The 13,264-nt window shown below is 34.2% G+C and overlaps 2 protein-coding genes across 6 annotated transcripts in view; one reads left to right on the forward strand and one right to left on the reverse strand.

Moving 5' to 3' along the window:
* Window positions 1-13,264, reverse strand: part of LOC115887705 (calpain-A-like) — a 113,439-nt gene that overhangs the window by 25,357 nt on the left and 74,818 nt on the right. The window lies entirely within an intron of this gene.
* Window positions 121-13,241, forward strand: LOC115887704 (intraflagellar transport protein 122 homolog). Of its 3 annotated transcripts, none has more exons than XM_030907176.1 (5): window positions 121-131; window positions 623-703; window positions 5,077-5,863; window positions 10,281-10,478; window positions 10,645-13,241. In XM_030907176.1, the coding sequence occupies exons 2-5, from the start codon at window positions 645-647 to the stop codon at window positions 13,177-13,179; spliced, it is 3,579 nt and encodes a 1,192-aa protein (XP_030763036.1). In that variant the 5' UTR covers window positions 121-131; window positions 623-644; the 3' UTR covers window positions 13,180-13,241. The 3 variants fall into 3 exon arrangements, with proteins under 3 accessions (XP_030763036.1, XP_030763034.1, XP_030763035.1); XM_030907174.1 differs by lacking the exon at window positions 121-131 and adding an exon at window positions 243-422; XM_030907175.1 differs by lacking the exon at window positions 121-131 and adding an exon at window positions 451-551.

Here is a 13,264-nt window from a genome sequence, read left to right on the forward strand (position 1 = left end):
TAAAATTAGTATAATTTATAATACTGCAGCCCAGAGTAAGCTACAATTAAAATACCAGCCAAAATATGATTTTCATCATTGTCAAATTCAGTGTCATATTTTGTTTACAAGAATTCGTGTGGTTTGGAGAGGTTGGTTATTTTTTTTTTTTAAATTGCAATGATCCTCTACAAAAAAATAGTTGAGTTAAGAATAATATTCGCGGTGTATGCTTTGCGTACTATTCATTACTCAATTACTCTTGTGGCCTCGTTCATACCACATACATCCACAATAATTTAACCTACTGTAGTATTACTAGTGAAAATAATGTTTATATCATAAAAAAATAACACCGCTGTGCATTTTTTTCAAATTTATTTTGCTAATTACGTGAAAGATTTCGTGAATAGCCCCCCTGAAACTATAACCGACCACGGCAGGTAAGAATCGCCACAGGCCAATCAACTCTCGCGGAAGCTCTTCGTTACCTTGGTAACCGCTTTAATAATTTATGCTTCACAATACAAACGATTCTCAGGTGTTTTGTGCGTAGAAAAGAGCTCTTTTAAGTCAGTTTAATCGTATTATTTTATGTGAAAAAAGTGAAACTGTGTTAGTTTTATCTCGAATTTAATTTTAGGATGTATAAGGAAGTGTAAGACATGAGGACTTTACCAAAATGGATCGACAAGATTCAGGATAGCGATAAGGTTGGACAGAGGTACAGAATTTAGTTAATTGATTTATTAAATTTCTATGTATCTAATAAAGATTACTTCAAAATAACTTTCATAATTATCAAATAAATTGTAAGTGGATCCTTTAAGCAACAAAAAATAATAGTTTTGTCTGTTTTACTCATAGTATTAATTGATGCACCAGATATTACTAAGGCATAGCTTATTTTATAATATATCAACTTCTTTACTGTTTTTTATTATCTATTTTTACCTTCTCAGTTTTATTTTAATAATCAAAAAGCTAAAATAAAAAAAATATAAAAATTTGCAATATATTGTCAAAAATATTTTGTCATAAATTTCATCAAAGAATATACCTAGCTAGAAAAAGAATGGGCTCTGCCATACTGAAAAATGGTCCTACAGAAGTGGCGCCATCTATTGAGTAGGGCTTGTTTTAAATGGATCGAAGCGCGGACTTTTTAAATGAGCGTATTTATTGAATTTTACTCTAAAATAATTAAATTTGACTATTAAATCTTATTTTTTACACAAATTCAACAATACTAATAACAAGTATCGTTGTGATGTGTAAAAAATAAGATTTAACAGTATAATTTATACAATTATTAAATAAAATTAAAGCCAAACATGTGTAAATATTATTTATTATTTACAGTTTTTCTTTATAAATCAAATATTTAAACATTTTAAACAACAAGTTTTGTAAATGGAGTAGATATAAATAGGTACTTAAATGACAACTATAAAAGACTTACATTATATTTTTAGGGCCACAAATAAAAGGAATTGTCTAATTAAAACACATATTATAACAAATTATAGTTTGAAAAACGTGTTTCCACGATTTAACACAGAGTTGACACTTCTTTCTAGTTAATTATTTTATGGCTATGACAACGACAATATTTTTTGAGAATTTGACAATAGGATGACAATGGCCCTTGAAAACTATGGAAACTACAAAAAAAATTCTGATTTAACGCCATCTGGCAATAACTAGTAGCAACTTCTTAACCTAAAAATTAATTGCACTACCACCTAGCGCCTGAGGCTGGAACTATTTTATTTGAAATTTTCGTGGAAACGGTGGAACCGCTTTTGCTATTTCACTTTCCCGCCCCTGAATTTCATCAACCAAAAGACAAAACACGTTCATTACAAATGCTTTAACACTGAAAAGCTGAGGCAAATTATATAAATAAAAAAAACATTACTGTATAAACCCAAAGTACAAACCATAGACTAATGTCATGTACTAGAGATAGATTGGACACTGATATAAAACAAATGGGTCCGTCATTTAGAGCTACCTGGTGATCCGGAAGAAACTAATGGAGAGTTTTGGCATAACATAATTTTAGCATTCCGTTACTTATTAACGCTAACTAAAACGGTAACGTTATACAAGCTCAAAATTACTCCTTGTAAAATATAAAATAATAAATATAGACTTTTTTGTTGCCCATTTTATGTTTTATTAGATCATTAGAAGTGTAACATAATTAAAACAAAATTAAAATATATACATACATTTTAAACACCAACAATACAGCACATAGCGCCTATTTTTTGATTTAACAAATAAATTATATAGCAAAAATATTATAGACTACTAATTAGCTGTTACAAAAAATACTATATATTACCAATTATGTACTTACTTATTTATAATTAAACTATTTTTTTTATTTGGTTCATAAATTTATAATTTCTAAAATGTCAGAATGACTTTAATAAAAAAGTTTAGTATCTAACACGAAAATGATGATCGACTCTAAATATCAGAATGTACAAACTAATAAACACAAACTATAAACACAAATCACTGAAATCACCGAACTTTCCGATAAATCAGGAATATCTGAATTATTGATTATTTAAATAATGATCAAAATAATGATTTAAAAATAACTTGACGGATCACCAACATTTCGTCAACATGTCAACATGATGTCAACTAGACAAAAACTAGACCACAGACAATAGTCAACATAGGGACTGTCATGTCATCTTCATATATAAATTGGAAACCTGTACTTTAATGTCTTTTGCGCCGTCTGGCGATGCGGAAGAAACTAAATATGGAGTTCTATAAAATTACCATTGAGTGTCTAGGACATGGTACAAACGAAATATAAACAGAAAAATGCTAGGTTGCCACTTATTTATTAAGAAAGTTTATCAACGAAGATCATATACAGTATGATCGGATTGTCTTTTCAAAAGAAAAAACTTTTTTTTATTGACATTTTGAGAAAAATACATTCTTCTTAAAATATTTTGCTTGTTCCGAAATGGTTAATACCATTTATACTTTTTCAAATTTCCATACCGCTTTAGAGACAATTAAAAAATATATCAAAATACATTTGAAGCAAACGGTTTGTTTGCATAGTGTATCAGTGTATACCGGGTGGTGCATCAGCGTTGGAAACAAGAAATTCCATGCAAATTTTAAACTGTTCAAATATTGGCTCCCTTGTTAATTTTACAGATAAGTCGTATATAGGTTTCTTAAGGTCTGCATATGCTGAATACACATACCAAATTTCAACAATTTTGGACAAACCGATCTTAAGTAAACTAAGAATAACTGCATCTATTTTTAAATTAAAACTGACCAGGGAACAATGCAAAACCAGGCAAATATCAACATTGTATCAACAATATCAAACATTTTCCGATGCACGTCATCAATCATATCTACATTGATACTAAAGTCTATAAACCCGACTAAATGAAATTTTGGCAAAAATGTTTAAATTTGTAATATAATTTAAGATATCGAGCATCTCTTCATTTTACTTTATAGAGCAAATGATTGTACAGATATTTTATTTAGATTAAAGCTGCAAAAATTAGTTTAAACCGAATTTTATTATCGCTATGTTGGTCACATTGCGTCTTGTTCAGCAATGTTGTCCTTTATTATTTGACAATTATCCTAGTGTCAGTCATTATTTTGTATAACATCGTTTTGTTGAATCTTTGTGAGTAAATCTCGTTTTTTGCCTATTTTCATAGTCTTTTTTTTAAATTGCATTTTTAAGCACAAACAGTTCTTTTAAGAACTAAATTTTCGAGTTTTGTATTGCACTTCTTGAAACTGTGTGTTGAAAATATGCCTAAGCATTTAAACAGTCGAAGCAAAGAGCTTGTAGCTTCCCTGTTTTTTTAGGTCCTTTATTACCCTTGACTGCAGTCAGAAAATAAGTTTGATTGATAAGCACATTATACCACTTCCAAAGTTAGTTTTTATTAAATTCTGTGATTATTAGTTTGTGCAGAAATAGCACCCTCTTACTTGTTATTGCCACTTATGGCGTTGTAAGATGTACATCAATAAATAAATAACCCATAATAACTCTTAGTATAATCTTCATAATGGACTAGTTTTTGCCAATATGTAATAAGTAAAATAAGCTATAAAACAAATAAATCAATTTATCACTAAAATATGAGGGGCTCAGAGCAAACGTGGTGTAAGTCATCAAATGTGAAAAATGACAATATTGCAGGAAACTGCAGCTTGTGGCTATATTTTTTCACTGCCATAGTGGTGTAAGTCAATTTTGCCTAAATGAAAGAGCGTATTTTTTTTGTATATTTTTATAAATATCTGGTCAAACGACTATTTAAAAAAAATACATAATACCAGTTTATACTCATTGAGTAAAAAAGTTAATAATAATTTATTTTGCAACATTTTTTATATACTTGAGATGAACTTTAAAGACTTATTACAAAAAGCAGTAATTTCTGACTTAACCATTACTGCTTTGAACCCCTCATATTAGTTATTATATTAAAAATATAACGTAAAACCCTTTAAAAAATGATACAATAAATATGTTATTTGTCAATTTTAAATTAAGATTCATCTCATTAATCCATCACAATCTGGCAGCGCTGTCGCCATCGCTTGTCACTCAAAGTTGATCACGTGCATCGGAAATTGTTTTGCGATTACTATACCTTAAGCTGTCAACCTATGATTTTATGATTGGCAAATGCAATTTGTTGTGCTGTCTACACTACTACGGTATAGTGCCTACGGTAAGTGTCCCCGAAATGCATTTTTGTAATTTAAAACTGGTTCGAATAAGGCAAAAGTCTAACGCAAAGAATATACCAAAAAAGCCTACCGTTTAGAAAAGACAATTTGGCATTGACAAAATTAATGATGACGACCAGGCCCTAAACACTCAATGGTAATTTTATAGACCTACAAATTTAGTTTCTTTATTGTAAAAAATAAATAGCATTAACATAAATAAATATTACCGAAATGAACTGGCTATTTCTCACTTTTCGTATAATTTTTTTTGTATGATATTATTAAAAACTATATTACATCAACCATAAACTATTAAAATCTTCCGTTTTTCAGTATCTACGACCTATGTTTCAACCCGGACGGAACCCAACTAATCGTAGCAGGCGGCAACCATGTCCTAGTCTACGACGTTGCCGATGGTACCCTAATCCAGCACCTCAAAGGACACAAGGAGAAAGTCCACACGGTGTCCTACGCGAAAAATGGCGAAAAATTCGCTAGCGGCAGCGCCGACAAGACTGTCATCATCTGGTCAAACAAACTGGAAGGATTACTGAAGTATAGCCACAATGACTCAGTACAATGTGTAGCGTTCAATCCTCTATCGCACCAATTGGCTTCTTGTGCACTTACAGACTTCGCTTTCTGGAGTGCCGACCAAAAAGCCGTTCAAAAGCACAAGAGTGGGGCAAGGATAAACTCTTGTTCCTGGACAAATGACGGTCAGTACCTAGCTCTAGCTCTAAACAACGGTACTATATCGATTAGAAACAAACTTGGAGAAGAAAAAGGGAAAATTGAAAGACCAAATGCGCCAGCAATATGGGCGATAACTTGGAGTACATTCAAAGACGACCCTACAGACACTCTCTGTGTAACAGATTGGAATAAATCTCTGTCATTTTATACTCTAGGAGGAAAACTTGTTGGAAAAGAACGATATTTAGGCTTCAATGCGCTGAAAGCCAGATATTTTCCCAAAGGTGATTATATTTTGATTGGAGGACTGAACAAGGCTTGTAAGTTGTACACTAGAGAAGGTATAATGCTGGGAACTGTCGGGGATCAGCAGAATTCGTGGGTTTGGTGCTGTGAAGCTGACCCAAAAGGAAATATTGTGGTATGAAAACGTTTATTTTTCTATCAAAATTAAAAAGTATTGAATAAAGAGACTATTAGTCTAAAGCTTAAAGCTTAGAATAAATTAGTGATTTCAATTAGCATAGAAGTTTGTTTCGTTAATTTCAATGTAAGCATTCAAAGCGTCAAAATTAGTGGTAGGAATTTTCAATTAGTAGAAATAGCTATGAAACTTTTAACTTTTCCACTAATTATGCTTCAAAATTTGCGAGAAATATAACTTTGGCCTTTGATTATCTTCCGTCAAGAGAAATTGTGGTTAGAAATCAAAAGTTGATTCTTTTATAAGCTAAATATCAGGCTTTCTCTATGGATACAACTGACTAACGCAAGCTGTTGCTGGAAATTCTATTAATTTTAATTTTTTAAACATTTGAATAATCGTAAACTAAAAAGTATAAAGTTTAATTGAAACTACTAATTTATTCCACTAATTGCGAGGTTCTGAATGAAGCTTTATACAAAATAAGTTCAAAAACATGCTTAAAAAACATCGAAACATGAACAACTCTCGTGATTTATAATATGTACTTGTAACTATATTATGTACTAGACTACTATTGATATAAATCCATTTTTTCCTTATTTCTTAAGTAATAGTACGAGAGCTAGCAACGTCGGAAAAACAAGTATTTTAAGACGTCTGGCTCTTTGATATATCTTTTACTACGCTCTCTAGAACAGCATGCGGCCCGTCTGGCTGCCGGTAAACGTTGCGTTCCCTACTGCGCATTAAAAGAAGATCCTATATTTTTATTAGTCCTTTAAATTCTAGTATTGAATATAAATCGAACATGTCTCCATAGCGCAGTGCGTAGAGTTCCTGATAGTAAAGTATTAAATATTTGTTTTATTTTAATCACCAGAATTATTTAATACTTTACTACTCAGAATATAAACGAAAATAAAATAAAAAATTCTTTTGTCCTGACCCGGATTCGAACTCTGAATCATCGGTTCGTGGTCAAATTCAAATTCAAATCATTTATTGAGTAGTTAATTCTTACAATATAATAAAAAGACTATATACAATATATACAAAATTATAAAGTGTACAGGGTGGGTCAAATTCGACGCTTTTAAATGGAAACACCCTTTTCTATAGGAGATAGACGGAAACTAATATCGGTGTCTGGAGCTCAATTTTCATCAAAAACATGATGGTGAAAACCGCACATCAATATCTTTTACCGTTTCGGAGTTACGGGGTGTTTTTCAAAAATGTGCATTTTTAACAAATCGCTGTAACTTTTTTGCTATGGAAAATTTTGTATTTTTGTGAAAACATTTCCAAAGTACCTTTTTACGTAGAATTTAATGGTTTAAGTATATATTTTTTTAAATTAATAAAATTTAAGAATTATCAACAAAAAATTTGATTTTTTATATGGGACACCCTGTATATTTTTAGTTTATTGAAAAGAATTTAAAATTACCTTTCCAAAAATATAACACACTTGATATTTTGCTCGATTCCTCTTCGAGATAGAGAGTATATAAAAATTTGCCCGCAAAAAATTCAAGCTGTGAGCATCAATTAAAACGAAAATAATATTTATTATGAGAGATGCAAAATTTTATAACTATTTAAAATATATTTAACCAACATCAGCACATTTAAACTATATCTAATAACAATAAAAATAAATAGCAAACCAAGACATGAGATTTTGCTACAGGTGTTCGACATATCAACCGTCTTCTGTTATGGACAGACGGGGCAGTTTTTGAACATTTCTCGCAGAATTCATTAACTCACTGGGGGTGAAAGATACCCTCTCATAACTGCTAAGTATTTCTAATTCTTGTCTAGATTATACGGAATAAGGAACCTTTATTCTTCCGCAAATATATCCATAGGATTAGATCCATATACCATGTCTATTTTGTGAAAGCTATATATAAATACTTATAATACTCGTACCATCAAAAATAGAATAGTTTTAAACTTGTATGTACTATTTATTTAAATATCATTATAGACGGGTAGTCTAGCATAGATTGGTGGATGTTTTGTGGGCGTCATATTATGTCGTCTTTGTTGTGTAATGTTTGTTGTTAGAGAGGAGTTATGTATTTGTGTTGTGTAAAATTTTTGTGATAGTGTATCGATATATTCGTTCACTGTTGGTAGGCGGGTTATTTCGTGAAGACTAGTGAGGCGAATATACCGGTCACTACCCTTAATCTTACGTAACGTCTTACTTTGTAGTCTTTGAAGTCTTATATTATTAAGATATTTTAATCCAAGCTGGACAAGCTTAGGGTTGGTCGTAATATAGTCTTATATAACAGTATTTTATTTTCTACTGATATATGGGATCTGGATGAAAGAAGCGGATGAAGTTTTTGTAAAGTAGCATATCTTTGTTGTATTCTGTATGTAGTGTTTAGTATAAAGGATAGTCTTCTATCAATCTTTACACCAAGATATTTGACACAAGGTTTTGGTTGGATGACTGAACCTTCAATTGTCAGTGGTTCATGTATAATGGTGTTGCTTCTCTTATAAGAGAGTAGAAGTTGTTCTGTCTTGGTGGAATTAATTTTTATTTTCCATTTTTGAAAATAAGATATTAATCTATGTAAGTGGTATTTTAACTGTTTGTTGGCTACGTTAGCGTAGTACGACGAGGCATATATGACAGTATCGTCGGCATATTGACCTAGATTAGTGTTGGGATATCGAGGGATATCTGCGGTGTATAAGGAATATAATTGAGGAGCGATGATGGTACCCTGGGGAACGCCAGCAGCGAGTGTTTTTTCGGAAGATAAGGACGCACCTACTCTTACTCTAAATTGACGATCATCGAGATATGATTTGAGTAGGTTGACAGTGTGAAGAGGAAAATTGTGGATATATATAGGAGCTTGTAGAGTAGACCTTTATGCCACACCGCGTCAAAGGCCTTCTCCACATCGAGGAATAGAGCTATGGTAGACTGGTGTCGTTGGAATCCTGTCTGGGCATGATGTATTAGTCTTGTCGCTAGTAGGGTCGTGTTATGTCCTTGCCTAAATCCAAACTGTTCGTTAGGTATAATGTTGTTTGTACGTTCGTTTCTTAGTAGTTTGTTTAGTATCAGTCGTTCTGTCACTTTTCCCATTGTGTTCAGAAGCCTATGCCTATAACTGCTCGGATGAGTTGCCTCTTTACCATGTTTATATATTGGCACTACGGTTGCTTTCTTCCAAGGTTTTGGATAGTACTGGATTCGAATTATAGCATTCACTATATGTAGAAGTTGTACTATAGCCTTTCTCGGTAGTCTCTTTAAAAGAAGATAATTGATACCGTCCGGGCCAGGTGCCTTGTTGTTTGGAAATGTCTTTATTGCGTAAGTCAGTTGTTTAAAGTCTATTAAATTGTCTACTATTGTTTGTTGATCCATTTCCCATTTAGGGAGATGGGAAATAGTTTCGTCAATGTCACGTTGTTCGTCAGTAGTGCTTAGTCTAGACGTGTGTACTGCAGCAAAATGTTTGGCTAGCATATCGGCTTTGTTTTTGTCTAGAAAAGCTTCGCTGTTATTGTCCTGTAGTGTTGGTATTTGTTGGTAGTGTCTACTTAACGCCTTTGTCATTTTCCAGAGAGAATTGTCGCGTACCGAGAGGTCTTGCAATTTGGTTTGCCAGACTTCATTTTTGTGCTCGGCAATTCTCTGTGTAATCTGTCCTGAAAGAGCTTTGAGTTGGTCTAAGTTGTGGAGTCGTCTATGTTGTTGCCAGGCCTTTCTTAGTCGATTTCTCTCAATAATCATATCTATATTCTTTGGGTTTAATATGAACTCTTTTCCCAACAACGGCTTGAGCTTCCTGGATTAAAGTAGTAAGACGTTTTACTTCGTTGTCAATGTCGTGTGACGTCCGTATATTGTTATGTATTTGGAGTCTCTGGTTTATATAGTTTTTATAAACAGTCCAGTTTGCGTTTGTGTATGTCCATGTTAAAGTAGGAGAAGTTTGGGTATAAGTATTGTCGGTTAGTGTGAAAAGTACTGGAAGGTGGTCAGAGTTTATTTCGTCTTTAGTGGCGATTTCGATAGTTTGTGTAACGTTTTTATTCAGTGTTATGTTTTTATTCAGTTTATCGAGATAAGTAGGAGTCGGTTCGTGATCGGAGACTCTACGCACTACGCTATGGAGACATGTTCGATTTATATTCAATATTAGTATTTATAGGAATAAATTCTAAAATATAGGATCTTCTTCCGATGCGCAGTAGTGAACGCAACGGGTATCGGCAGCCAGACGGACCGCATGCTCCAGAGAGCATAGTAAAAGATATATCAAAGAGCCGAAAGTATTTTAAGACGTCTTAAAATACTTTCTCGAAAACGTTGCTAGCTCGTAGACTATAAGTATAACAATATTATGATATAAAATCATTTTAGGCTATAGGATGCGACGATGGTACAATAGCTGTCTACCAACTGGTATTCAACATGGTACATGGACTCTACAAGGAACGTTACGCTTACAGAGAAAACATGACAGACATTATCATTCAACATCTCATTACCGAGCAGAAGGTTCGAATCAAATGCAGAGATCTGATCAAGAAAATTGCTATTTATACTGACAGATTAGCCGTGAGTACAATATTTCAAACGGTTCACAGTTGTTTCCAGTCTTTCTTGTCACGTTTATCAACTATCTGATAATTTCTTCCATACTTTTATTTACATACCATTATTTTTTTCGTTATTGTCTTCCAATGAATGGTAGTTGTGTTTTAACACACCCTATTGTATTTAGGTACAACTGCCTGAAAGAGTGGTCATCTACGAACTCTACTCCAAAGACACCAGCGACATGCACTACAGAGCCAAAGAGAAGATCGCCCAAAAACTAGAATGCAGCTTGCTGGTCGTATGCAGCAATCACATCGTCATCTGCCAGGAAAAGAACCTTCAAAGCATGTTCTTCTCAGGCGATAAAGAAAAAGAATGGAACTTTACCAGCCCAATTCGGTACATTAAAAACGTTGGAGGGCCACCAAGTCGTGAAGGTCTTCTGCTAGGTTTAAAGAATGGTCAAGTCTGGGAGGTTCATTTAGATAATGTACATCCCTTGTTAAGGGTATCTGTTAATGATGGTATACGTTGCTTAGACGTTAGTCAAAGAAAAGAAAAATTAGCTGTTGTAGATGAAACAGGTCTTTGTCAAGTGTTCAAACTCAAAAACGGAGAACTATGCTATCAGGAAAACAACGCGAACAGCATTGCGTTTAACAATTATTACGAAGAAATGCTTGCCTTCAGCGGAAACAATACCCTCTCTATAAAAGTCATGGACTTTCCAGCTCACGTTCAGAAAATGACAGGCTTCGTTGTAGGACTCTCCGGCTCTAAAGTCTTCTGCCTGAACGGCTCTGCCATGTCCAGTCTCGACCTCCCCTTAAGCGCCCCCATGTACCAATTCATCGAGAAGAAAATGTACAACGACGCCTATAAAATCGCATGTCTTGGCGTCACAGACGGTGACTGGGAAGAACTAGCCCATTCAGCCCTTGAAAACATGGAATTCGAGATAGCCAGACTAGCTTTCGTAAAATTACAAGACTTCAACTACCTGGAACTAATCCAAGATGTCCAGGACCAACAGCAAAAAGGAAGCTATCCCCGAGAAGTCGTCTTGGGAGACATCTACGCGATGAAGGGAAAACTGAAGGAAGCAGCAAGGTTCTATCAGAAGTCCGGACACGAAACCAAAGCTTTAACTATGTACACCGACTTAAGAATGTTTGACGAGGCTCAGGAGTATCTGGGAAGTAAAGATAATGACGATCTAATAAGACAGAAAGCTGATTGGGCTCGAAACATCAACGAACATAAGGCAGCAGCTGATATGTACGTCTCCATAGGAGACATGGACACTGCTATTGAGATCTACACTGAAAAAGAATGGACCGATCAACTCGTGGATTTGGGAAGGCGATTAGATAAATCTGAAAAAGCTTCTCTTAGCACTATTGCGCAGCATTTGAAGAGATTGAACCAACCAGGAGCTGCAGCTGAGATATATCGAAGACTAGGAGATTCTGCAGCTGTTTTGCAACTCCATGTCGAAGCAAACGAATGGGCTCAGGCTTTTGCCCTTGTCCAAAACCAGCCCCAGTATAACGCCATAGTCTATGTACCTTACGCTCAATGGTTAGCTGAAAATGACAAGTTCGTTCAAGCCCAGAAAGCTTTCCATAAAGCTGGCAAGTCGGAGGAGGCGTTTAAAGTGTTTCAACAGCTCACACACAACGCAGTCAATGAAAGTCGATTTGATGATGCAGGTTTCTACTATTGGATAATCTCCAGACAGTATCTAGATCTAGCTAAAAAACCAGATAATAATAAAAGCGATTGGTATTTGGAAAAATTCGCCGAAAACGAAAAGCTAGCTCAGATTTACTACGCTTATAACACCGTTCATAAGTATCTGGAAGAACCGTTCACTTCATACATGCCTGAAGCTCTGTTTAATATATCGCGCTTTTTGATGTTGGAAACTCACAACAGAAAACCGCAAGGAGTGTCTCTGTTTGCCATCTATTTCACTCTAGCGAAACAAGCGAGGAAGTTAGGCGCTAACAAGCTGGCTAAACAAACTTTTGACAAAATCACCTCGTTTAGAGTGCCTCAAAAATTCCAAGAACAAGTTGAGATAGCGACCATCGCTTCCAGAGCTAGACCTTACAACGATCCGGAAGAACTACTACCAATGTGTTACAGGTGCTCTACTTATAACCCCCTTTCTTCTACATCAAACTACTGTGTTAATTGTGGACAAAACTTTATATATTCGTTCGTCAGCTTTGAGTTACTTCCTTTGGTGGAATTTCAGCTCGTAGAAGGGATATCTGACGATGAAGCTATTAGACTGATCGAAACGCCCCATGAAAGCAAAGACCAGGCTTTTGAAGAAAACATAGGAGAAACTCAACAAACCTTAGAGTTAAAAATCGAAGATGAAGATAAAGATATTGACCCTTTTATGTTTAGATTCGTGGATAAGGATGAAGATAAAGAATTCCAACCTGTTGTATTAGATAGAAAACATCTTTTAGAGCTGGATATGGAAAGTGTTTTGGTTTGCAAGTGGGGACCGCCTTTAAGGTATCAGTTTTTCAAGAATTTGTTGCCCGAGCTTCACGTGACTATATGTAATTCGTGCTTCAAGGCGTTTCATGTTGATGACTTTGAGCTACAGGTGTTGCAGAAAGGCTTTTGTCCATTCTGTAGGGTTTCACCAGACAGTATTGACGTAGATAACAATTCTTCAGATGAATTGATAGTTTAGTTGTTAGTAAGTTGTAAATAAAAGTTTATTTTAATGAAATCCGTTGTCTAAACTATCAGTCTATAATAACTAATTATTATATTTT

Source organism: Sitophilus oryzae, unplaced genomic scaffold (genome assembly GCF_002938485.1).
Source record: "Sitophilus oryzae breed Bouriz unplaced genomic scaffold, Soryzae_2.0 scaffold_610_pilon_pilon, whole genome shotgun sequence".
NCBI classification, from domain to species: Eukaryota; Metazoa; Arthropoda; class Insecta; order Coleoptera; family Curculionidae; genus Sitophilus; species Sitophilus oryzae.

Bases quoted from the DNA above. Each gene is read 5' to 3' on its own strand.
- LOC115887704 (XM_030907176.1), top strand. From the start codon at position 645: ATGAGGACTTTACCAAAATGGATCGACAAGATTCAGGATAGCGATAAG. The intron at 5,864-10,280 runs GTATGAAAACGT...AAATCATTTTAG, and splicing joins ACCCAAAAGGAAATATTGTG to GCTATAGGATGCGACGATGG. The intron at 10,479-10,644 runs GTGAGTACAATA...TATTGTATTTAG, and splicing joins TTTATACTGACAGATTAGCC to GTACAACTGCCTGAAAGAGT.